This window comes from Pelophylax lessonae (assembly GCF_965119305.1).
Source record: "Pelophylax lessonae genome assembly, chromosome: 6".
In the NCBI taxonomy this organism is placed as follows: Eukaryota; Metazoa; Chordata; class Amphibia; order Anura; family Ranidae; genus Pelophylax; species Pelophylax lessonae.
The window spans coordinates 189,672,382-189,698,977 of record NC_138773.1 but is presented as its reverse complement, the minus strand read 5'-3'; the positions used below and the strand labels follow the sequence as shown (position 1 = coordinate 189,698,977).

The 26,596-nt window shown below is 48.5% G+C and overlaps 2 protein-coding genes across 2 annotated transcripts in view; both read right to left on the bottom strand.

The window, feature by feature from the left end:
* LOC309558265 (caspase-8-like) overlaps positions 1 to 25,495 on the bottom strand; it is a 174,040-nt gene extending 148,545 nt beyond the window's left edge. Inside the window, exon 1 of the mRNA XM_082261315.1 lies at positions 25,490 to 25,495. The gene's annotated coding sequence lies outside the window, so the exon portion shown is untranslated. The remainder of the gene's footprint in view (positions 1 to 25,489) is intronic.
* The window catches only part of LOC309558694 (caspase-8-like), a 156,328-nt gene that overhangs the window by 19,524 nt on the left and 110,208 nt on the right, over positions 1 to 26,596 (bottom strand). The window contains exon 7 of the mRNA XM_082261752.1: positions 12,775 to 12,874. Within this exon, the coding sequence (XP_082117878.1) occupies positions 12,775 to 12,874 (100 nt within the window). The remainder of the gene's footprint in view (positions 1 to 12,774; positions 12,875 to 26,596) is intronic.

Genomic DNA, 26,596 nt, shown 5'->3' with positions numbered 1-26,596 from the left:
TGCACGTTGCTACAATGTAAAGTAGTGAGTGTACAGCTTGTATAACAGTGTTAATTTGCTGTCCTCTCAAAATAACTCTGTACACGCATGTTTGTGATGTTTGACAATCTACGGCTCTTTATGCATTGCTATATCTGTTACATGTCTTGTTCATTTGTTCAAAATCAATAAACTATGTTTTAAAAAAAAAAATAAATAAATAACTCAACACACAGCCATTAATGTACAAACCGCTGGCAACAAATGCGAGTACACCCCTAAGTGAAAATGTCCAAATTTGGCCAAATTAACCATTTTCCCTCCACGGTGTCATGTGACTCACTAGTGTTACAAGGTCTCAGGTGTGAATGGGGAGCAGGTGTGTTAATATTGGTGTTATCGCTCTCACTCTGTCATAGTGGTCACTGGAAGTTCAACATGGCACCTCATGGCAAAGAACTCTCTGAGGATCTGAAAAAAAGAATTGTTGCTCTACATAAAGATGGCTTAGGCTATAAGAAGCTTGCCAAGACCCTAAAACTGAGCTGCAGCACAGTGGTCAAGATCATACAGTGGTTTAACAGGACAGGTTCCACTCAGAACAGGCCTCGCCATGGTCAACCAAAGAAGTGGAGTGCATGTGCTTAGTGTCATATCCAGAGGCTGTCTTTGGGAAATAGACATATGAGTACTGCCAACATTGCTGCAGAGGTTGAAGGGGTGGGAAGTCAGCCTGTCAGTGCTCAGACCATACGCCGCACACTGCATCAAATTGGTCTGCATGGCTGTCTTTCCAGAAGGAAGCCTCTTCTAAAGATGATGCACAAGAAAGCCTTCAAACAGTTTGCTGAAGACAAGCAGACTAAGGGCATGGATTACTGGAACCATGTCCTGTGGTCTGAAGAGACCAAAATAAACTTATTTGGTTCAGATGGTGTCAAACATGTGGCGACAACCAGGTGAGGAGTACAAAGGCAAGTGTGTCTTGCCTACAGTCAAGCATGGTAGTGGGAGTGTCATTGTCAGGGTACCAGGAAACCAGACCACACAGGAATGCAGGTAGAATAAAGCAGTTTTTTGGAGCAAACAACAATAAACACATCAAGAGTGAGGAAGCAAGATCAGAAACAAGTCGGGGCCAGTCCAGAAGCAGGTAGTTATTCAAGCAGGGGTCGAGTCCAGAAGCGGTAGTCTGCCCATGCAGGGTCGTCTGCCGATGTGGGGTTGTTTGCCAATGCGGAGTCTAGAGCCAGGAGAGTCATCAGCCAAGCCATGTCATACAAAGAGGAACACAGAGAACAGAAGACTGCTAGCAGAGATGCACCTTGGAGCACAAACGCAAGGGCAACTCATCAGGTGATATATTCAGGTGTGCAGCATCATCACTGTGCAACATCCAGGCAGCAGGCAAGTGATGATGCAATCAGGGTTTATAAGAGGCAGCAGTCTGCACATGTCCAAGATGGCTGCCAACAGGAGGACAAGGTAAGACCTTGACAATGCACTCCCCTCAACAGCCCCTCCTCCGCAGAGCAAAAAACAGGGTTGAGTCCAGAAGCGGGTAGTCTGCCAATGCCAGGTCGTCTGCCGATGCGGGGTAATCTGCCAATGCGAAGTCGAGAGCCAGGAAAGTCATCAGCCAAGCCAGGTCATACATGGAGGAACGCAGAGAACAGAAGACTGCTAGCAGAGATGCACTTTGGAGCACAAACACAAGAGCAAGGACTGCAACTCATCAGGTGATAGATATGGTCAGGTGTGCAGCATCATTACTGTGCGACACCCAGGTAGCAGGCAAGTGATGATGCAATCAGAGTTTAAAAGAGGAAGCAGTCTGCACATGTCCAAGATGGCTGCCAACAGGAGGGCAAGGTAAGACCTTGACAGTACCCTCCCCTAATGGCCCCTCCTCCGTGGAGCAAAAAAAAACGGTTTCTGAGGAATGTGAGCATGGAAAGCGCGGAGAAGGGCAGGAGCATGAACATCAGTGGAGGGAACCCAGGAGCTCTCCTCAGCACCATAACCCTTCCAGTGCACCAGGTATTGAACCTGATCTCAGAACAGACGAGAATCCAAGATGCTGCTAACCTCATACTCCTCATGATTGCCCACAGAAATGGGACAAGGGTGAGAAGGTGAAGAAGTATAGCGATTGCAGACAATCTTCTTAGGCAACCCGTGTAAACGGAAGACCTCCCTGGCCAAAACTGAGGAAAACTCCTGAGCGGTAGGCAGCCTCTTAAACAGGACATGGTGGCACATTTTGGAGAACTGGTTGACAACCATGAGGAGAAGAAGTGGGAGGTTCCACAATAAAATCCATGGCCAGGTGAGACCAGGGACGCTCCCCATTGGGAATGGGATGCAGTAGGCCCAAGGGAAGGTGCTGAGGAGATTTGTTCTGGGCACAGAGCGAACAAGCAGCCACATATGCAGCAACATCAGTGTGGAGAGATGGCCACCAGAACTGACGAGAAATAGCCAGGGACATCTGGTTCCTACCCACAGTCTTGGAATTGTGGTACGTGCGCAACAGTCTGATGCACAACCCCTCAGGTACAAAATATTTGCCAGCAGGTCTCTCTGTGGGAGCATCAGGTTGAGCAGCCAAGATCTGTTCCCCAAGAGGAGAGGTTAAGTTGGTGCAGATGGCAGCCAGGATATGATCTGAAGGTATGACCTGTGTCGGCACAGAGTCCTCCCTGGATAACACAGAATACTGACGAGACAAGGCATCAGCCTTAACATTCTTGGAGCCGGGCAAACAGGAGACCACATAGTTAAAATGAGACAAGAATAAGGCCCGTCACCTGACGGGGTGTGAGCCTCTTGGCCCCTGAGAGATACGTCAGATTCTTATGATCGGTGAGAATGAGAACTGGAACCACAGAACCTTACGAGCAAGGGTTTCCACTCTTTGAGAGCCAGAATAATCGCAAAGAGCTCTCTGTCTCAAATCTTATAATTACATTCAGCTGGAGACAGCTTTTTGGAGTAGAGCCCACAAGAAACTAAGGGTCCATCAGGTGTCCGACGATGAGACAGGAGGACGCCCACTCCCGTCTCAGACGCATCCACCTCTAGGACAAAGGGTAAACCAGGATTGGGATGAGACAGAATAGGAGCAGAAGTGAAAGCAGACTTGATAGTGTTTAAAGCTTGGATGACAGCAGGCATCCAATTGTGGGAATTGCTGCCCCTTTTGGTAAGATCAGAGAGATAGGTTTGGCCAAAGAGGAAAACTCTCTGATAAATTTCCGATTTTAGTTGGCAAACCCAAGGAAACACTGAATGGAACGAAGAACACTGGGGCGAGGCCATTGTAGAACAGCCAAAACCTTCTGAGGGTCTATGGAGAACCCTTCAGCAGGAATGATATAGTCCAAGAAGACAACCTGAGACAGGTGGAATTCACATTTCTCAAGCTTACAGAAAAGCCCATTTTCACGTAACCGTTGCAGCACCCGTCTGACATCCGGGTAATGTGATTCATTGAATTCCTAGTAAATCAAGATGTCGTCCAAATAGACTACCACCCTTTGCTGCAACATATCACGAAAGACATCATTGATGAACTCCTGGAAGACAGCGGATGCATTGCACAAGTCAAAGGGCATCACCAGAGATTCGTAATGACCAGTTCTAGTATTAAAGGCAGTCTTCCACTCGTCGCCCTCCTTGATCCTTATGAGGTTATACGCAGCCCTTAGGTCAAGCTTGGTAAAGACCGTTGCTCCCTTGATGCGATTGAACGATTCAGTAATCAACAGAATCGGGTATGCATACTTTAATGTGATACGATTGAGGCCCCTATAATCAATGCAAGGTCTCAACTCTCCCCCCTTTATCTTTACGAAGAAAAAACTGGCACCCGCTGGAGAAGGGGACTTGCGAATGTGCCCCCGGGCAAGCGCATCCGCAACGTACTCCTCCATGGCCCTATTCTCCGCAACCAAAAGAGGATTGCAACGGGTTGCAAGTCTAGAGATCAATCGTACGGACAATGAGGAGGAAGAGTACCAGCGCACTCCTTGTCAGATACATCTTGATACTCACGATATTCAGTAGGTAACACCGAATCTGAGGAGGTGCAAAGTACCTTAACAAGCCCATGGATACAAACAGCGACACACTGTGGAGACTAAGAGAGGATCTTGACCAATTGCCGATCAAAGGTCAGATTGTGTTTCTGAAGCCAAGGGTACCCCAAAACAATGGGGTAGTGTGGGGATGAAATAACCTGGAAACAGGTCAACTCCCTGTGAACAGCCCCTATTGCCATATCAACCCATGGGTAACCTGTTTCAGTTGCAGGGGTCTGCCATCAATCGCCTCGATAACTGCATAACCCTAGGCTACAAGGATATGGAATTGCAGCAGCAAACCTACTGTCAATAAAATAACCGCCAGCACCAGAGTTTACCAACGCCTGAGTAACCACCAAACCCGCTGCCCAGGAGAGGACAACTGTGATTAGCAGTTTATCTTTACAGGAAATCGGGGACAAGGAAATTCCACCTAAGATCTGCCCCCGACAGAACCTTAGGTGCGAGCGTTTCCCGGACGGGTCGGACAAGATTTCAGTAAATGCCCACCAAGACTGCAATACAGGCATCAGCCCTCCCTCCTCCTAAAGGCCGGCTCAACCTCGGAAAGGCGAGTGAATCCCAGCTGTATGGGTTCACAGCCAGATGCACCATCCCTAGGAGGCGTGGGAGGTGAGGGCGGCATGGGTGGGTAAGAAAACGTAGGCGCCAATCTGGTAGGAGGCCTCCGCAGGTGCTCCTTAAATGATAGTCTCTCCCTGAGCCTGGTATCGATCAAAATGAGGAAGGAAATGAGAGCCTCAAGCTCATCAGGGAGATCCTTAGCCGCAATCTCGTCCTTCAATGCATCGGAGAGACCATGAGAGAAGACAGTCACCAGAGCCTCATTATTCCAGCCCACCTCATCTGCCAGGGTATGAAATTCAATGGCATACTCGGCAACAGTTCGTATACCCTGTTGAATGGACCCGAGCTGCTTTGCATCAGAGGCAGAGAGAGCCAGCACATCGAATACCCTACGAAAGGAGGCAACAAAACTCGGGTAATCGAGTATCACAGGATTATCGTTCTTCCATAAGTGATTCGCCCAGGCCAAGGCCTTGCCTAAGAGCAACGAGATTAGGAAGACCAGCTTGGACCTACCAGAAGGAAACGCCTGAGGAACTATCTCATAATAAATGCCCACTTGGTTTAGGAAGCCACAACACTGACTCGGTTCACCCCCATAGCGCTGCAGAAGGGGGACTGAACCAATCATCCCTCTGGTAACAGCGACTCCAGCTGCAACAGCAGGAGCAGAAGAGGCAGCAGGAGCAGCAGCAGGAGCAGCAGCAGGAGCAACAACAGGAGGAACCACCGGCCTAGCAGCACCAGGTGCAAGGTGTGCTGTGCGTGCAAGCATCGTCTGCAACGCCTGAGCGAACTGACTCAAAATGTGATCTTGCTGATCGAGCCTGGTAACCAGCATGGGGAGCGTAGGAGTACCTGCATCATTAGGATTCATGGCCCTTGCATACTGTCAGGGTGCCAGGAAACCAGACTTCATGGGGATGCAGGTAAAATAAAGCAGTTTATTGGAGCAAACAACAATAAAGGCATAGCAGGAGTGAGGAAGCGAGATAAAAAAAAAGCCGGGGGTCCAGTCCAGAAGCAGGTAGTCATCCAACCTGGGGTCGAGTCCAGAAGCGGGTAGTCTGCTGATACCGGGTTGTCTGCTGATGTGGGATTGAGTGCCAGGAGAGTAGTCAGCCAAGCCAGGTCCTACACGGGGGAACATGGAGAACAGAAGACTGCTCTGCTAGCAGAGATGCACCTTGGAGCAAAAACGCAAGGGCAAGGACTGCAACCCATCAGGTGATTGATATAGTCAGGTGTGCAGCATCATCGCTGTGCGACACTCAGGCAGCTGGCAGGTGATGATACAATCAGAGTTTACAAGCGGCAGCAGTCTGCACATGTCCAAGACGGCTTCCAACAGGAGGGCAAGGTAAGACCTTGACAGTCATGGTCTGGGGCTGCATGAGTGCTGCCGGCACTGGGGACCTACAGTTCATTGAGGGAACGATGAATGCCAACATGTACTGTAACATACTGAAGCAGAGCATGATCCCCTTCCTTTGGAGACTGAGCCGCAGGACAGTATTCCAACATAACGACCCCAAACATACCTCCAAGACGACCACTGCCTTGCTAAAGAAGCTGAGGGTAAAGGTGATGGACTGGCCAAGCAGGTCTCCAGACCTAAACCCTGTTGTGCATCTGTGGGGCATCCTCAAACGGAAGGTGTAGGAGTTCAAGGTCTCTAGCATCCACCAGCCCTGTGATGTCATCATGGAGGAGTGGAAGAGGACTCCAGTGGCAACCTGTGAAACTCTTGTGAACTCCATGCCCAAGAGGGTTAAGGCAGTGCTCGAAAATAATGATGGTCATACAAAATATTGACACTTTGGGGCCCAATTTGGACATTTTCACTTTGGGGTGTACTTACTTTTGTTGCCAGCGGTTTAGACATTAATGGCTGTGTGTTGAGTTATTTTGAGGGAACAGCAAATTTATACTGTTATACTAGCTGTACACTCACTACTGTGTAATTTCTTCAGTGTTCACATGAAAAGATATAATAAAATATTTACAAAAATATGAGGGGTGTACTCACTTTTGTGAGATACTGTATATCTTGTTTCAATTGCAGTGCAGGTCAGTGGCCAGACCTAAACCATGTAGCTCTCCCCCATTTTGTGTCTGTGTGCCCCAGGTTGGCATTGTGTCCACAGTAGCATTTGCAGTGGCAAAGCAGAGTAGGAATAGTTAAAGAGGGATTATTTTGATGCCAACTTAAAACACGTATTGCAATAGGTGTGAACTAAATATAAAAGTTCGCTTGAAAGGGTATAGCAGTGTGCAGAGGGTTCATCCAGTGTTTTTATAAAAAACCAAGGGAAGACGCAGGGCCGGTGTTCCGTGAGAATTACCTACCCGTGAGAAAAACCTACCCTCGTCACTTCCGGTTCACCCTCAGTGTGTGTAACGCGCCGGTTACATTAAAACAGCTGGGCTACAATACGACTCATCTCCACTCCTATCACTGTCACTTCCCTGCTCTCGGCTAGAAAATATAAAAGCGGCGGCGGGTGTATGAAAACATAAATCACGGAGCCGAGAGCCGCTTTTATATTTACTAGCCAAGATCAGGGAAGTGCCAGGGACAGGAGCGGAGATGACTCGTAGTGCAGCACAGCTGTTTTAATGTACACGCCGCGTTGGTAGGTTTTTTTCACGGACACCGTGATCATTTCATACTAGTGCGCATGCGCACTAGTCAGCTCCTCAGCTGTTCCATTAGGTATCCGGGGCTGGGAGCATGCGCACTGCTGCGCTGCTCAGCTGTTCCTGGCCGGAAGTGACGAAGGTAGGTTTTTCTCACGGGGTAGGTAATTCTAACGTTACACCGGCGCTACCAGTAAGGCAAATTAGGCAGCCGCCTAGGGCGCACTGCCGCCTTGGGGAGCCCTGCTGCTGGTTTCCCTACTCAGTCTCGCTCTTCCGAGCCACGCTGCCGCCTGTGCTGTGCAGCCGCCCTGGACCATCACTAAGTGTAGGCGCCGTGGCAGAGAAACAGACCTGATGTCACCGGTCTCCCGAGTCCTGACGGTCTCCGGACAGTGACAGAACAGAGGCGGTCTGCACCTCTATGATCAGTGACAGACATATTACAGTCTATGACCTGTCTATCTCTCTCTCAGTCTCGCTGGTTCCAGTCCAGCTTTGGAAGTGATCGTCCGATTCGTCCGTCCCTGGCTGGTTCCTCCCATCAGTGCCATCACTCCCATGATGAGCTCTGCTCTGCCCTTCTCCCCTCCCCAGCCGCCGATCAGAGTCATGATCAGTGGTGCGGGGTCATTACCTGGCTGGAGGACGTGTGTGTGTCAGTGTCAGCTGGAGCCTGCCTGGAGGACTTTGAGCCTGGACTGGAGACACCTCTGGGGCAGGATTTGTGCCTGGAGAGTGGAGACAGAGAGAGAACCCTTGGCAGCAGAGCCCTGGTGGTGAGTGAACCCCCCTCCTCCTTCTTCCCCCTCCTCATTCTCCCCCCCCCTTCTCCCCCCTCCTCCTCTCCCTCCCTCCTCCTTCTCACTCCTCCTTCTCCCACCCTCCTCCTCCTCCTCCTTCTCCCCCCCTCCTTCTCCCCCCCTTCCCCTCCTCCTTCTCCCCCCCTCCTCCTTCTCCTCTCCTCCTCCTCCTTCTCCCCCCCTTCTCCTTCTCCCACCCTCCTCTTTCTCCTTCTCCCCCCGCTCCTTCTCCCCCCTCCTTCTCCTTTCCCCCCTCTCCTCCTTCTCCACCCCCCCTTGGTAGCAGTGATTAAAAGGTAGGAGAATACATGGGCAGGGCAAAGGAGCTGGAGCCAAGGGGGCGGAGCCAAGAAGTGGCGCCAATTGGGCGGCAAAATGAGGTTTCGCCTAGGGCGTCAAAAATCCTTGCACCGGCCCGGGGCAGTTGGCTGTTTTGTAGTGAATGTAGTGAGAGGCAGCTCTGTTCACACTATTAAAGGAAGTGCATGGCAGTATGCCAGCTATCCTGCAGGGTTAGGGACACAGCACTATACTTGTTTTTAGATGTTTCTTATACAGTTTGAAAAAAAAATGTAGACTAGGGGCTGTAGGAGCATGTAGACTGCAACCTAGTTGTTGATTCCCAAGGGGTCTACAGAAATACAGGGATATCCTGGGCCACCTTTTCTATACTGTAACTACCCAAAACCTACAAAGATCCATCCCGTCTGTTCCCTGCGTGTACAGATGGCAGATTTGAAACCCTGCTATTCTATCCTCCTGGTCCACTACAGCAGTGGTCCTCAACCCTGGTCCTCAGATCCCACTAACAGGCCAGGTTTGCAAGATAACTGAAATACATCCCAGGTGATATAATTTGCTGCTCAGTGATTGCAGTACTCTAGTCTGCATCTCCCCAAGGTAATACTTAAAATCTGGCCTGTTAGTGGGCCCTGAGGACCGGAGTTGAGGACCACTGCACTACAGTACTGACACATCTGTACAGTCAAGAGTTATTCACTTAACAAGGCCTTAAATTTCTCTCTTGGTTGCAGGCTATGGTTTACGATTCCACTGTGTACCTTGGGCCCATGAGACATGGGGGCTCAGGTCATCTGAGGTTTGTGCCATTTGAGGGGTCCTCTAATTACTGCCAGGAGTGTAGACCTCTTCCCTCTAGCCAACACCAACTCCTGACCCAACCATGTTTATACTTCTTACATGTTTTCAGGATCCTTTTGTACAAACACCAGTGCAGCATAATATGAGAAAGAAACCCGTCCAGCTGCCTACAACCAGGCATCACTTCTTACCTTTGAATAATACCACTTCAGCCAGTAGGCAAGTTCAACTTCTTTATTAAATATTTCTTTGGTACATTTTCTACATCATGGCATCACAATCAAGGATTAAACACTATCAGGATCCTCTTTCACAGGTCAGTACCTATACTCAGTGGCATTACAAAAAAAAGGGATCTTGTTCCCAAGGCCAGCAAAGTGCTTTAGAGCATTCAGTACAATGCCAGGGAAAGGGCCATTTAATGGAAAGCCCATGTAGGGAAAAGCAAGGACACAGTCCCTCCATCCTAGTACTCCATACTGCTTACTCAGTCTTAACAACAACCCAACCCTAAGCTCCACCCACCCTATATAAGGGCAATCTGCCAGAGAGGGCAAAACTGAGGTTGCACTTTCTGGGAGGAACAAGAAAGGGCTCCACCAAAAAAGAATTGTGTTAGTCCCTTCCTACAAGCAGGTGCTCTTGTGGGTAGCGGTGTTTGGATTCATACTCTTCTTCCACACTGAATAATCAATTAGGTGACACTACCAGTGGCGGCCAGCCGATAGCCGGCGCCGCTCACCTTCTCGCCGCCCGCTGCAGAAGAGGAGAGGCCGAGAGAGGGAGAAGTGCCGCTCACCTTCCCGCCGCCTGCCGCAGAAGAGAAGAGGCCGAGAGGGAGAAGTGCCGCTCACCTTCCCGTCGCCCACCGCCGAACGAAGAAGAGGAGAGGCCGAGACGTCGCTCACCTTTCAGCCGGTTCCCGCAGAACGAAGAGGACAGAGTCGAAGAGAGGAGAAGCCGCCGTGACTCACAGGGCTCCAGCCTCCAGGTAAGTGCACTGCTCTCAGTCGGGCACGCACGCTAAACTCTGCATTGGGGACATCATGGCATGTACACTGTTAAATGCATTGAAGGGGGCACGCACGCTAAACTCTGCATTGGGGACATCATGACATGTACACTGTTAAATGCATTGAAGGGGGCACGCACGCTAATCTCTGCATTGGGGACATCATGGCATGTACACTGTTAAATGCATCGAAGGGGGCACGCATGCTAAATTCTGCATTGGGGACATCATGACATGTACACTGTTAAAGGCATTGAAGGGGGCACGCACGCTAAACTCTGCATTGGGGACATGTACACTGATCAATGCATTGAAGGGGGCACGCACGCTGGTCACTGCATGTACGCTGGTCACTGCATTGGGGACATGTACGCTGGTCATTGCATTGGGGGCATGTACGCTGGTCACTGCATTGGGGGCATGTACGCTGGTCACTGCATTGGGGGCATGTACGCTGGTCACTGCATTGGGGACATGCACGCTGGTCACTGCATTGGGGACATGTACACTGGTCACTGCATTGGGGGCATGTACGCTGGTCACTGCATTGGGGGCATGTACGCTGGTCACTGCATTGGGGGCATGGTATGCTGGTCACTGCATTGGGGGAATGTACGCTGGTCACTGCATTGGGGGCATTATGCTGGTCACTGCATTGGGGGCATGTACGCTGGTCACTGCATTGGGGGCATGTACGCAGGTCACTGCACTGGGGGCATGGTATGCTGGTCACTGCATTGGGGGCATGTACGCTGGTCACTGCATTGAAGGGGGCATGTACGCTGGTCACTGCATTGGGGGCATGTACGCTGGTCATTACATTGAAAGGGGCATGTATGCTGGTCACTACATTGAAAGGGGCATGTATGCTGGTCACTACATTGAAAGGGGGCATGTACGCTTGTCACTGAATTGAAAGGGGGCATGTATGCTTGTCACTGCATTCAAAGGGGGCCTGTTCTGTGGGGTTTTTGCTAGGGGGCCTGTACTGTGGGATTAGTGCTATGGGGCCTGTACTGTGGGATTAGTGCTAGGGGGCCTGCACTGTTGAATTAGTGCTAGGGGGCCTGTACTGTGGGGTTTGTGCTAGGGGGCCTGTACTGTGGGGTTTGTGCTAGGGGGTCTGCACTGTGGGGTTTGTGCTAGGGGGTCTGTACTGTGGGGTTTGTGCTAGGGTGCCTGTACTGTGGGGTTTGTGCTAGGGGGCCTGCACTGTTGGATTACTACTAGGGGGGCTGCACTGTGGGATTAGTGCTAGGGGGCCTGTACTGTGGGGTTTGTGCTAGGGGGCCTGTACTGTGGGGGTTGTGGTAGGGGGTCTGTACTGTGGGGTTTGTGCTAGGGGGTCTGTACTGTGGGGTTTGTGCTAGGGGGCCTGTACTGTGGGGTTTGTGCTAGGGGGCCTGTACTGTGGGGGTTGAGGTAGGGGGTCTGTACTGTGGGGTTTGTGCTAGGGGGTCTGTACTGTAGGGTTTGTGCCACTCTCAGTCAGTGTATCCCATAATAGGGCCCCTGCTCCCTATTATAGGATATACTAGTACTGAGAGACCCCTTAGTATGTGATATATTGGGAGAATTTGTTCACGCAAGCAAAATACAGGGGACAAAATGGGTGGAGTCTATAAGGGGTGGGGCTTCTGAGAAATGGGATGGGTCAAAATAGAAGGGCGGGGTCTTGCGCCCCCCCATCTTAAAACTTCACCAGCCGCCACTGGACACTACTACTATCTGTTTTAGCTTTTCAGCTTCCTGTGCCACCTTCTTGCTTTCTGGACTATGAATATATAATGCACCATATTTGTTGAACAGAGTTAGACATTCTATAGGAGGTAAACCACTTTGGCTTGGTTCACACTACTGCGACCTGAAAGTAGCACGACTTACGGTACGACTTTGCCATCTGATCTGCTGATGACTTTGAAGCGACTTTGTCTTGTGCAGGTATACAGAAATAATAGCATACAGGTAAATGCAATGCACTCTCTGGGTAATCTTCCTGTAATGTCGGATCCAAATCACACCAATATAGATGCGGACCTGACTTGGAGGTGACTTCCATTAAAGCCTATGGGCACAAGTGGGATAGAAGTTGTCTTAAAGTAAAATAGGAATATTTTCTAAAGTCGGAGCGACTTCAGTAGTGCTAATTAGGACAGCTTTCATTGACTAACATGAGAACAGCTCTCATTGACTAATATGACTAACATGTAATGTGACTTGGGATCTCACAAGTTGCATCCCAAGTCTCGGTAGTGTGAACTGAGCCTTTTAGTTCATATACATAAGCATGTACCAAGATGCTTTGGAATAAACAGGAAAACGTAGAGTTATAGGATTCCTCTATGTTGACTTTGCAGATCATAGCTGTAAGCTTATAAGACACTCCAGATCATGTCTGCTGGCATGGTGTAAATGCAAAGCTTATAACTGTAATCTACTCAGTGAATAAAAAGAATATTGCTTCGTGCTTATCATTAGCTTACACAATACAACAAAGTACAACTTTGGAATAAAATATTTTTCTTGTTTAGGTTTACTGGATCTCTACAATGAAAATATAACTTACCAGCATCTTTTTCAGTTCCTGGCCTTGGGTCACTCTTAAGGAATTCTGAATTATTTATTATCACACAGTAGCCTCTGCTTTTCCGATTCATAGGATATACCTTTGAGATAAAATCCCATTACAGTTGTAAAAAGGTTCAGGGAAAGCATGTATACACCTCTTCATGTAGCATACACAAATGTGACAACAGTAAGGCCCCGTTCGCACCTGGGCGATTTTCTGCTTTAAGCTTGTAGCTCAGAAACGCTCAACAAGCCAAATCCCATTAATTTCAATGTTCCCTGTTCACATCTGAGTGCTCTGTCAGCATTTTACGAGCGTTTTTCTGCTTAAATAGCAGTTCTGCACCCCTAATTTCCACTCCCTCTCCTCCCCTTATTGCTTTCTATTGGCTAAACAAAAGACGACTGGAGCTGTTAAACGCTTGTAATACACTTAACGCCTTAAAAAAAGCTTGTAAAAAGCTGCAAAAAAGCTTAAAAAATGCCTTAAATACACCAGTAAATTGATACGCTCAGGTGTGAATGGCGAATGAAATTATATCCAGTATAATTGAGGCTGGTGTACTGTTTCTTTAAGTCTGGTGCTTATTGCGGGTTCTCCTGGGGGAGCGGAATGTTGGATTGTGGGAAATATAGTCTGAAGAAGGATGAAGACTGTGTAAAGCGGGCAGGATTGAACTATACTGCCAGGGAGCTAAGGGTTCGCACAGGATTATGGGAGAGTCCACAAATAAGGGATGGGGCCGGATGTGCGCTCTCTTGCTTCGGGGACCGTTTGAGGTGCGGAGAGTCTGGAAGAGCAGGAGGACCGCTGCGGAGAGCAGAGCAAGCGGAGGCTGCGGCCTAGTGTGGAGGTACCTTGGAGAGGTAGCGGATGTCACAGGGAGGTGACTGACCAGGTGTGGGGACCGGCTCGGAGAGGAGTGTCGGAGGATTGGGTGAGAGAGACCTAATTGTAGTGAGGCAGAAGCTCACTGACAGCGAGAGAGCCTGTGACGCAGCACAGACACAGTGAGAACTTTGATATAATTGGAGCGGTTGCCATAGGACACTCCTGAGCTTTGGCAGTGCGTGGTGAACCGGAAGGCCGCTTATACACACATACAGTGATTTATACTGACTTAATTTCAAGCTGAATCTGGATTACAAATACCCCCTTTTCGATTTGGATTACAAATGTCATTAATGTGAATGATTAGAGCTCCTGCTGCCGGCGAAGATTTGCAAGGCCTTGCTAGGAAATGGCTCACGTAATTCATAGTTAAGGGTGCCCCCTATAGGTGATAAAGTGCACTTTTTCAGTTGATATGCAAGGCTGAAAGTTATTCTATTGAGATATATAGATATATATATATATATATATATATTGTAAGGGGTTAGCTCGGTAGCGGATGTTGGTGACCCCCTGAGAGACAGCCAAAGAGTGGTTGAAAACAACGGTCTACGGTTTATTCTTCCAATTTGCTGGAAACAAGTGCAAGCATCCAAACAGCATAAATCAAACAAAACATAAAATAAACCCTGGCCACTTGGGGCGTCTACCTTCACAACACAGGAACCTACCAATGGAGTCTGTCACAACCTACTGCTGGGCAGACACTGCTGGTCATACAGCAGAAAACCAATAGTCTATTTGTTTTTCTTTTCACACAGAAAAAGTCAACACCCCCTCACCTTCAGAATTCTCTCAGCTCACTGCTCTCCTTAACGCACACAGCCTCAGGATGCAGAAATCAGTAGTCCTCCTCTGGATAACTTATAGAGGCCTTAATTGCCTCATTCTAAATAGCTGAAGCTTCCCAACATCCTTATACCTTTCTGGCTACCTATGCAGCCGACACCCGATAGTAATTGGTGAATTGTCTAAACAAGGCAGAAATGTATCTCCCGTCTGCGACAACACCCACAGATTTACCTGACTTCCTGTCATATACCCCCCCTCTCGTGTTTCAACCCTAGGGTTGGGACACAGGTTGCCAGGCACGCATGCACTCGGGACAAACCATCTGCATTCCCCATTTTATCACCAGGGCGATTACCACAAAACTAAATTCCTAAAGGGCCAGGAACCACCCATTTATTCTCCTATTGGTCTCCTTGTTCTGTGCCATCCACTTTATTGGGGCATTATCCGTCACCAGTTCAAACTGTCTACCCAGGAGGTAGTACCGGAGAGAATCCAAAGCCCACTCCACCGCCAAACACTCCCTCTCAATGGTGGCATAATTCTCCCCATGGGCCTTCAACCCTCGGCTGAGGTACACAACAGTGGCGGCCGGTGCATAGGGGGCGCCAGGGCGCCGCCCCCCCTGAAAAAAGGAAGAAAAAAAAAAGATAAAAAAAAAAAAAAAGATTGCAAAACGAGCAATAAAGTTTGAAAAAAAAAAAAAAATTGCGTTCGCCGCCGCCGCCAGCCGATGTGGAGGGGGTGGGGGGGTGGGGTTACCACCCAGAAGAGGCGCCGATTGGCTGCCTTCTGGGGGGCGTGGGGGGCGTAACCTGGGCGCAAGGCAGATTCCTTGGAAACCCCCACTTCGTGGATTCCTGGCTGTGATTGGTCCAGCCTCCAGCCTGGACCAATCACAGCATCCAGGACATCCAACACTGACCAGGCTGACGTCACTCGCAGCAGTGGACCGGACCGCGGGCGATGGAGTCGGGTGGACACCGGACGGGAGTGACGGCGGCACCGGAGAGGAGACCAGACCACCGGAGGTCATCTGCTGGAAGAAGACATCACCACCGGTGAGTCCTCGTGGTCCTCCTGTCCTGTCAGTCCTCCATGACCATCCATCCAGCTTTTCCACCGCCATCCCCCTCTGCTCTGCCTCATCCCATGAGTCATGGGATGAGGCAGAGCAGAGGGGGATGGCGGTGGAAAGGCTGGATGGATGGTCATCATGGGCCATGACCATCCATCCATCCATCCAGCCTTTCCACCGCCATCCCCCTCTGCTCTGCCTCATCCCATGACCATCCATCCATCCATCCATCCAGCCTTTCCACCGCCATCCCCCTCTGCTCTGCCTCATCCCATGACCATCCATCCATCCATCCAGCCTTTCCACCGCCGTCCCCCTCTGCTCTGCCTCATCCCATGACCATCCATCCATCCAGCCTTTCCACCGCCATCCCCCTCTGCTCTGCCTCATCCCATGACCATCCATCCATCCAGCCTTTCCACCGCCGTCCCCCTCTGCTCTGCCTCATCCCATGACCATCCATCCATCCAGCCTTTCCACCGCCGTCCCCCTCTGCTCTGCCTCATCCCATGACCATCCATCCATCCAGCCTTTCCACCGCCGTCCCCCTCTGCTCTGCCTCATCCCATGACCATCCATCCATCCAGCCTTTCCACCGCCATCCCCCTCTGCTCTGCCTCATCCCATGACCATCCATCCATCCAGCCTTTCCACCACCATCCCCCTCTGCTCTGCCTCATCCCATGACCATCCATCCATCCAGCCTTTCCACCGCCATCCCCCTCTGCTCTGCCTCATCCCATGACCATCCATCCATCCAGCCTTTCCACCGCCATCCCCCTCTGCTCTGCCTCATCCCATGACCATCCATCCATCCATCCATCCAGCCTTTCCACCGCCATCCCCCTCTGCTCTGCCTCATCCCATGACCATCCATCCATCCATCCATCCAGCCTTTCCACCGCCGTCCCCCTCTGCTCTGCCTCATCCCATGACCATCCATCCATCCAGCCTTTCCACCACCATCCCCCTCTGCTCTGCCTCATCCCATGACCATCCATCCATCCAGCCTTTCCACCACCATCCCCCTCTGCTCTGCCTCATCCCATGACCATCCATCCATCCAGCCTTTCCACCGCCATCCCCCTCTGCTCTGCCTCATCCCATGACCATCCATCCATCCATCCATCCAGCCTTTCCACCGCCATCCCCCTCTGCTCTGCCTCATCCCATGACCATCCATCCATCCATCCATCCAGCCTTTCCACCGCCGTCCCCCTCTGCTCTGCCTCATCCCATGACCATCCATCCATCCAGCCTTTCCACCGCCATCCCCCTCTGCTCTGCCTCATCCCATGACCATCCATCCATCCAGCCTTTCCACCGCCGTCCCCCTCTGCTCTGCCTCATCCCATGACCATCCATCCATCCAGCCTTTCCACCGCCGTCCCCCTCTGCTCTGCCTCATCCCATGACCATCCATCCATCCAGCCTTTCCACCGCCGTCCCCCTCTGCTCTGCCTCATCCCATGACCATCCATCCATCCAGCCTTTCCACCGCCATCCCCCTCTGCTCTGCCTCATCCCATGACCATCCATCCATCCAGCCTTTCCACCACCATCCCCCTCTGCTCTGCCTCATCCCATGACCATCCATCCATCCAGCCTTTCCACCGCCATCCCCCTCTGCTCTGCCTCATCCCATGACCATCCATCCATCCAGCCTTTCCACCGCCGTCCCCCTCTGCTCTGCCTCATCCCATGACCATCCATCCATCCAGCCTTTCCACCGCCATCCCCCTCTGCTCTGCCTCATCCCATGACCATCCATCCATCCAGCCTTTCCACCGCCATCCCCCTCTGCTCTGCCTCATCCCATGACCATCCATCCATCCAGCCTTTCCACCGCCGTCCCCCTCTGCTCTGCCTCATCCCATGACCATCCATCCATCCAGCCTTTCCACCGCCGTCCCCCTCTGCTCTGCCTCATCCCATGACCATCCATCCATCCAGCCTTTCCACCGCCGTCCCCCTCTGCTCTGCCTCATCCCATGACCATCCATCCATCCAGCCTTTCCACCGCCATCCCCCTCTGCTCTGCCTCATCCCATGACCATCCATCCATCCAGCCTTTCCACCACCATCCCCCTCTGCTCTGCCTCATCCCATGACCATCCATCCATCCAGCCTTTCCACCGCCATCCCCCTCTGCTCTGCCTCATCCCATGACCATCCATCCATCCAGCCTTTCCACCACCATCCCCCTCTGCTCTGCCTCATCCCATGACCATCCATCCATCCAGCCTTTCCACTGCCATCCCCCTCTGCTCTGCCTCATCCCATGACCATCCCTCCCACTGCCATCCCTCTCTGCCTCATGCCCTCATCCCTCCCACCGCCATCCCTTTGCCTGATCCCATCTCTCCCACCACCATCCCTCTGCCTGATCCCATCTCTCTCACCTCCATCCCTCTGCCTGATCTCATCCCGCCCACCGCCTGATCCAATCTCTCCCACCTCCATCCCTCTGCCTGATCCCATCTCTCCCACCACCATCCCTCTGCCTGATCCCATCTCTCCCACTGCCATACCTCTGCAGGGGGCATGTACGCTGGTCACTGTATTGAAAGGGGGCATGTACGCTGGTCACTACATTGAAAGGGGGCATGTACGCTGGTCACTGTATTGAAAGGGGCATGTACGCTGGTCACTGTATTGAAAGGGGGCATGTACGCTGGTCACTACATTGAAAGGGGGCATGTATGCTGGTCACTACATTGAAAGGGGGCATGTACGCTGGTCACTACATTGAAAGGGGGCATGTATGCTGGTCACTACATTGAAAGGGGGCATGTATGCTGGTCACTACATTGAAAGGGGGCATGTACGCTGGTCACTACATTGAAAGGGGGCATGTATGCTGGTCACTACATTGAAAGGGGGCATGTATGCTGGTCACTACATTGAAAGGGGGCATGTATGCTGGTCACTACATTGAAAGGGGGCATGTATGCTGGTCACTACATTGAAAGGGGGCATGTATGCTGGTCACTACATTGAAAGGGGGCATGTACGCTGGTCACTACATTGAAAGGGGGCATGTATGCTGGTCACTACATTGAAAGGGGGCATGTACGCTGGTCACTACATTGAAAGGGGGCATGTATGCTGGTCACTACATTGAAAGGGGGCATGTACGCTGGTCACTACATTGAAAGGGGGCATGTATGCTGGTCACTACATTGAAAGGGGGCATGTATGCTGGTCACTACATTGAAAGGGGGCATGTATGCTGGTCACTACATTGAAAGGGGGCATGTATGCTGGTCACTACATTGAAAGGGGGCATGTACGCTGGTCACTACATTGAAAGGGGGCCTGTATACTGGTCACTACATTGAAAGGGGGCCTGTACGCTGGTCACTACATTGAAAGGGGGCATGTACGCTGGTCACTACATTGAAAGGGGGCATGTGCTAGGGGGTCTGTACTGTGGGGTTTGTACAAGGGGCCTGTACTGTGGGGTTTGTGCCACTCTGTCAGTGTATCCCATAATAGGGCCCCTGCTCCCTATTATGGGATATACTAGTACTGATGGAGCCCTTAATATGTGATATATTGGGAGAATTGGTTCACGCAAGCAAAATACAGGGGACAAAATGGGTGGGGTCTATAAGGGGTGTGGCTTCTGAGAAATGGGAGGGGCCAAAATAGAAGGGCGGGGTCTTGCGCCCCCCCATCTTAAAACTTCACCAGCCGCCACTGGTACACAACAGGGCGCTCCTCCACCTTGATAATCTGGGACAGTACAGCTCCTAAACCCACATCTGACGCATCCGTCTGAACCACAAAGTAGTCCATATCTTTTTTCACTGGTCTTGCATCACAGCCATGAATTCTCTTAAGTTCCACCAGTAAAGGTTTTCCTTTGTTGGTGACCTCGTCAAGTTTTTTCTGGTTCTCCGTGATTTCATTCTTGGCTGATTCATGTTTTGCTATGGTGCGGCGGATGTCCTCTTGATCTTTTAAAGTGGATTTGATTGTGATCATATTTCCCACAGTTTCTAAAACCTTCATTATAAAGGATTTTACATGTTCATACTCTTTCATTAGATCAATAAGTGCCAGACACTGCTCTTGACTCTCACTGATAAGCCTCCTAGTATCTTCCCAAGTAATATTCAGTCCATTCAATTCTTTGTCTGCTTCAGCTGCCAGAGATAAATCCTTCTGAGCAATCTGCTTTGCTTTGTCCATCAGTCACTGTCTTTCATGCTGATATGAGTTAATTTCCTCCTCCAGTTCATTAAAAAATGTTAACCTTTGTTGAAATGCTTGTACGGTTGGCTCTTTCATCTCCTCGCTGTCTGCCTTTTCTTTAATGTCTTCAACAGTCTTGAGCAGCCTCTCTCTGCAATCAATAAATGATTTCCACAAAGCTTCAAGAACCTCTGCTTCACTTAGCTTTGTTCCAAGTAATGTCTGTACTTTTTCTAGTTCCAGACTTAGATTATCAGACAGTGCTCTACAAGAAGTTCTCTGCTCAGAAATAGAGTTCTTTAGGTTATACTGTGCTTTGGTAAGTGCTGTATCTAAACCTACAGACACGCCTGCTAACTTGTCAATGTCCTGTGAAACATTTATTTATTTTCAAGGGCATCTGTTTTGTCTTTATCCAAGCTGACTGCTCCCACTACTGTTTCTTTTAAGCTTTGAAGGATTCCTAGAGAGTCCGCATGTATTCTCAAGAAGTCTCCTAATTTGGACAGGGATTCTTGACGTCTTTCTGTGACTTGAGTTGCTTCTTCATACAGCTGTACACAATCATTGACTCTTTGTTGAAAAAGGGAATGATCTTCTGAAATGGTGACGGTGCATAACTTGGCAAATTGTTCTTTCACATGACTGACTTCTTCTTGCTGTTTTTTCATCTCTGCTATATGTTTCTCATTTAAAGTCACAGCAGCATCATGTTTAGAGGTATTGATTTCAGCAGCTTCTTGAAGTTTTTGAAGTAACTGTTTAATCCAGAGGGATGATTCAAGCAACATGTCATCAAATTTCTGATGCTCACTCAGGATAGACCCCAAAACACTGATCCTTTTAGAAACAGCATCAGGCAAACTATCCCATCTTTGAGACAGATCCTCTAGACGACTCCTCATCGACTCTATGCCGCTTTCAGTGGAGGTTGGGTACAAAGATGCGGACAACTGAATCAGAACAGTGTACCTCTGTGATTGTGCGAACTCATCTTGAAGAGCCTGGGCTGCCTGCATTTTCAGCTTTTTGTCTTGTCTGCAGGGAATAGCTTTTGTGGAGGACTGACCAATGCTTCATTTCTCTCCATCCAGATAATAAAAGAAGAAAACTCCTTTTCTTGCCTCTGCCAATGTGCTAGCAATTGCTCCAGCAAGGAGTGCCTCTCTTTAGCTTGTGTCCAGGCAGTTTCAATTTTTTGTTGAAGGTTTGCAGTCTGCTGCACTGCTTTATCCTTATTTGTGAGATTACGAGCACCAGCAGTCAGGGAATGAATTCTGGTTTTTAATGTTTCAACATCATGACAAAGATCCCTATGTGAATTCAACACTTTGTATGTCTCTGCAGCAGAAGAACAGTTCTTAACCGGACATGCAAGAAAAGCTTCAATGTTCTCCAAAATTTTTTGCACCTGTTGAAAGTCCTCATCAAATTTTTGCTGCTGTTCAGCATGCCCCAGGATGCTTTCTTTCAGCCGTTGAGCATGTTCTTTGAGTCCATCGCAGTCCTTGACCATCTGTGACAGTCTGGCTTTTATCCGAGCAATCTCAGATGAGCTTACCAATTCAGAAAAAGACTGGCTATTAGCTTCAAGATCTGCTATTGCATTACTTTTCCCTGGTAGCTCCTTTAGTATTTCCTTGATTTGGTTGACTTGCATATATGCTGAAATATTTGACAGTTCAAGGTCACTTAGCTCCTTTTCTTTATCTGAAATCCACGCGGAATGCATCTCAAAATCACGATCAAACTTCTGCCACCTGTCTTTCATCAGTTCCATTTTGGTAATATTCTTGGAAAGGCACTTTTTAATCTGCTTCACGTTTTCATCAACAGCCTTAGTTTTCTCCATTAGGTGGTGTTTGCTTTTTTCTCCAAGCTTTATATCACTTGACTTCTTCACCAAACTTTCAGCCTGAACTGAGAGATCATCACTTTTCTTACACAGCTCCTTTGCCTGCTTAAGTTCTAATGATACATTTTCCAGTGTCCCAAAGTTCAAGGGTCATTCAAGTGTAGGTCCTATCTGCTTCAAATGATGGGCAATGGACTCTTTTCCATTTTCTATGGTCTCCCAATTATGGATTGTGTCCTTTAATTCTTCTTCTTGTTGCACCAATGCTGTCTCTACATTTTCCATTTAAGCTTCCATCTTCATCAACTCCTCTTGGACATCTCTGGACAATCCCTTTTCAGTCTGTATCTGTTTGGCACGAGTAATCTGGAGTTGAACATCCTGTTTCTTTGAACGCATTTTCTTTACATTTTTCTCATAATGAAGAAGTAGCTCCTGGGCCTCATCAAGGCTTTCTGTGTTCAAGATCTTCTCAGCTTGTGATTGAATATCCTTAGAGCTTGTCACTAACTCGCTGAGTTTATTCTTTACTGCCTCCGTGCACTCTACACAATCTCCAACAGTGCTTAAAATCTTCTCAGTGCGAAAAGTCGGTATGTTACTGGCCTGACTCCCAGCCTTGGTCTGCTGTCTCTGAAGCGGTTTCACGATGGCCTCCATTTGCTGCTGGTGTGTCTGTTCCAGGCCTGCAATGCTCTCTTGGTGAGCTGTTGTTGAGCTGCAAGGCTCCACTGAAAATCTGCATTTGCCTGCTGTTGATTTGCATTTGCTATAACCAGTTGTTTCAGTATCTCCTCCATTTTGGGTTTACTTTTACTGCCCGTGGCACTCCACCATGTGTAAGGGGTTAGCTCGGTAGCGGGTGTGGGTGACCCCCTGGGTCGGTTCGTTACACAGAGAGACAGCCAAGGAGTGGTTGAAAACAACGGTCTATGGTTTATTCTTCCAATTTGCTGGAAACAAGTGCAAGCATCCAAACAGCATAAACCAAACAAAACATAAAATAAACCCTGGCCACTTGGGGCATCTACCTTCACAACACAGGAACCTACCTATGGAGTCTGTCACAACCTACTGCTGGGCAGACACTGCTGGTCATACAGCAGAAAACCAATAGTCTATTTGTTTTTCTTTTCACACAGAAAAAGTCAACACCCCCTCACCTTCAGAAATCTCTCAGCTCATTGCTTTTCATAAAGCACACAGCCTCAGGATGCAGCAATCGGTAGTCATCCTCTGGATAACTTATAGAGGCCTTAATTGCCTCATTCTGAATAGTTGAAGCTTTCCAACGTCCTTAAACCTTTCTGGCTACCTCTGCAACCGACACCCGATAGTAATTGGTGAATTGTCTAAACAAGGCAGAAATGTATCTCCCGTCTGTGACCACACCCATAGATTTACCTGACTTCCTGTCACAATATATATATATATATATATATATATATATATGTATATTGTGAGGAATTAGCTCGGTGGCGGGCGTGGATGACCCCTTGGGGGGGTGCGTTTCACAGAGAGATAGCCGAGAAGTGGTTGCAAACAACAGTTTGGTTTATTCTTGCAATTTACTTCACACAAGTGCAAGCCTCAAAACAGCAAAATAAAAATAAAACACAAAATAAATCCTTGCCACTGTGGGCGGCTACCTTCTCACACACAGGAACCTATCTAATGAAGTCTGTCCCCAACCTACTGTTGTGCAGACTTGGCTGATCCTACAGCAGACACTCAATAGTCCATTTATAATCTCTTCACACAGCACAATGTCCATTGAACATGTCCCTTTTCCTCTTCACATTGAACATGTCCCTTTGCTTGTCTCTTCACATAGCAAACAGTGCATTTATTTCTTTCCACATAGAAATAGTCCAAGACCTCACCTTGAGTAGTCTTCACACTTGTTACCCTCCTCAGCGCACATTGCTTCAGGAGGTCTTCCCCATGCTCACACAGCTTTCAGGGGGCACACATCTGACTGTCCTCCTCTACCCACACGGCGTCAGGAGGCAGCCCTTCTCCCATGCCCACACAGCGTCGGGAGGCACACATCTGACTGTCCTCCTCTCCCCAGCTTCACACAGCGTCAGGAGGCAGCAATCCTTGGACTTCCTTTGGACCAATTATAGAGGCCTTAACTTCCTCATTCCGAACAGCTGAAGGCCTTTCAACTTCCTTAAGCCGGTTCTGGCTACCTTTGCAGCCGACACCCTATAGTAATTGGTGAATTTTCTAAACCAGGTGGAAATGTATCTCCTGTCTGTGACTACATCCACAGATTTACCTGACTTCCTGTCACAATATATATATATATATTGTGAGGATTAGCTTGGTGGTAGGCGTGGATGACCCCTTGGGGGGTGCGTTTTCACAGAGAGATAGCCGAGAAGTGCTTGCAAACAACAGTTTGGTTTATTCTTGCAATTTACTTCACACAAGAGCAAGCCTCAAAAACGTCAAAAATAAAATAGAAGACAAAACAAATCCTTGCCTCTGTGGGCGGCTACCTTCTCACACAGGAACCTATCTAATGAAGTCTGTCCCCAACCTACTGTTGGGCAGACTTGGCTGATCATACAGCAGACTCTCAATAGTCCATGTTTTATCTCTTCACACAGCACATGTTCATTTAACAGGTCCCTTTTCCTCTTCTCATTGAACATGTCCCTTTGCTTGTCTCTTCACATAGCAAACAGTTCATTTATTTCTTCCACATAGAAATAGTTCAAGACCTCACCTTGAGTAGTCTTCACACTTGTTAATTTCCCCTTCATACAGGAAATGTCCATTGGTTTCTTTTCACCTAGAAACGATCCAAGACCTCACTTCGAGTAGTCTCCACACTTGTTACCCTCCTCAGCTTCACATCGCTTCAGGAGGTCTTCCCCATGCTCACACAGCTTTCAGGGGGCACACATCTGACTGTCCTCCTCTCCCAGCCCACACGGCGACAGGAGGCAGCTTCCGGAGGCAGCAATCCATAGACTTCCTTTGGACAAATTATAGAGGCCTTAACTTCCTCATTCTGAACAGCTGAAGTCTGTTCAACTTCTTTAGACATTTCTGCTGGCTTCTGCAGCCGACACCCTATAGTAATTGGTGAATTGTATCTCCAATCTGTGACAACACTCACAGATTTACCTGACTTCCTGTCACATTTACTTGACGTCCTGTCACAATATATATATATATATATATATATATATATATATATATATATATATATATATATAGCTAAGTTAGTTAGATCTGACTATTTATCTATAGATAATATAGATTAAAATGTCTGATTGTCACTCTCACAGGTTCATAGAAGAAGTTATATCTGCATGCCTCTTTAGTTAGATATTGCTATATCTATTCATAGCTACGTTATTGTTGCATGAGATTCTGAGTCTTGGGCTTCACAGTGGTTCTGGGACCCAGAGCTTCAGAATCTCAAATTTGCCTGCTAATATTTTCTGTTGTGTTGAGACTGTACCTGTTTATCTGTTCATTCCTTTATTACATCAGTAAATTGATACACTGATATTTAAGTGTCATTGTTGTTTCTCTGAGTTACTATGTCAGAACCAATAGTGTCCAGCAGGTTGGAGGTACCTCAGGGTCAAGGGAGTGCAGAGGAAGTAGCACGACCCCCACAGGGAAATAGTGTAACCAGTACATTTGTGCCTTGATTTTAATAAATACCTTAACTACTTGATTTCATTTATGATGCTGAAGGAAAACAGGCTTTTGTGATAGTAGAGAGAATGTTTGTTCATTAGTCCATAGACATTTCTACCGTTTTCTTTTAATTACTTAGCACATTGTTACAGATATTGCCTCATTTTTACAGCCATGCGGCAGGTAACATAGCAAAAGAACAGTTCTATCTAAAAACTTTTTTAAACTAGCTTTGTTTCCAGCAGGAATTCTGTCAGAACAGAAAATGTTTTTGGTGAGTAATTATGAACCTCAGGAACCTCTAATATAGCAGGTTGATGATTAATTGGGCGGTCCGTACAAAATTGATGTTTTAGTTTTGTGTAAATATTTGCAGTTTGAATCATCTCCCAAGCTTCTTTATCTCTTGATGACTTTACTGGCAAGGCCTGCATCTAAAAAATCAATACCGCTATAGGTGCGTTTAAGGTTGCTTTAAAAATCAACGCTTGTGTAAAAAGAGCACTTGCTGTAAGTGAAATCAAGGAAAACATTATACCAAGTCCTGGAGGTGCAGCAAGCAGGCAGATACCTACAACCTATCATTTTTGGTGAGAAAACTATTTGTTGCCAGTCTTAGACTTCCCAGGTCCACAGGGGAAATAGGATGTCGTGACTGCTGAGAAGCATAGGCTCATTTATGAGCAGCTAATAAACCAATACCTTGCCCCCCAAAAAGACACAGAAGCTGATTAAGTTGGAAATAGGGCAAGGCCACAGCTTTATTGAACTTTTCAAAAGTAACAACTTTCCAAATGTACCAAACAACAGTGCCAGTCACGGTTATACTGTGAGCATCCGACAATGCCAGCCACAGTTCTACCGTGAGCACCCATAAAACATAAACTTACATAGTCTAAGAGGCCTGTCCTTACCATCAGTGCCAGACAGACATTAGACTGACCCCAGAATTTAACTTGAGGGCATAGCCCATAAAGCAACATCAATTGCTGGCAAGGTCCAAACCGCCAATAAAGCTGTGACAAAACATCACAACGGGCGGGGGGGTGGGCAACTCTTGTAACAGCTGAATCTCTTCAGAGCAGTTGGATGTGCCCCAGCGTAGCCTTTTCCTAGAGTTCAGGCTCCACCCAGTCACCTCAGGTCTTTGTAGCCAATCCCAAGGGAGCTACTTAACTTCTCTTTTAGGTTCACACCCCAGTGATGCCATGCTTCCAGCAGTCAAGGCTCCCTTTCCCTAAAGGCGGTTCAAGGGGCTTTCATGACTGCTGAGAAGCATAGGCTCATTTATGAGCAGCTAATAAACCAATACCTTGCCCCCCAAAAAGACACAGAAG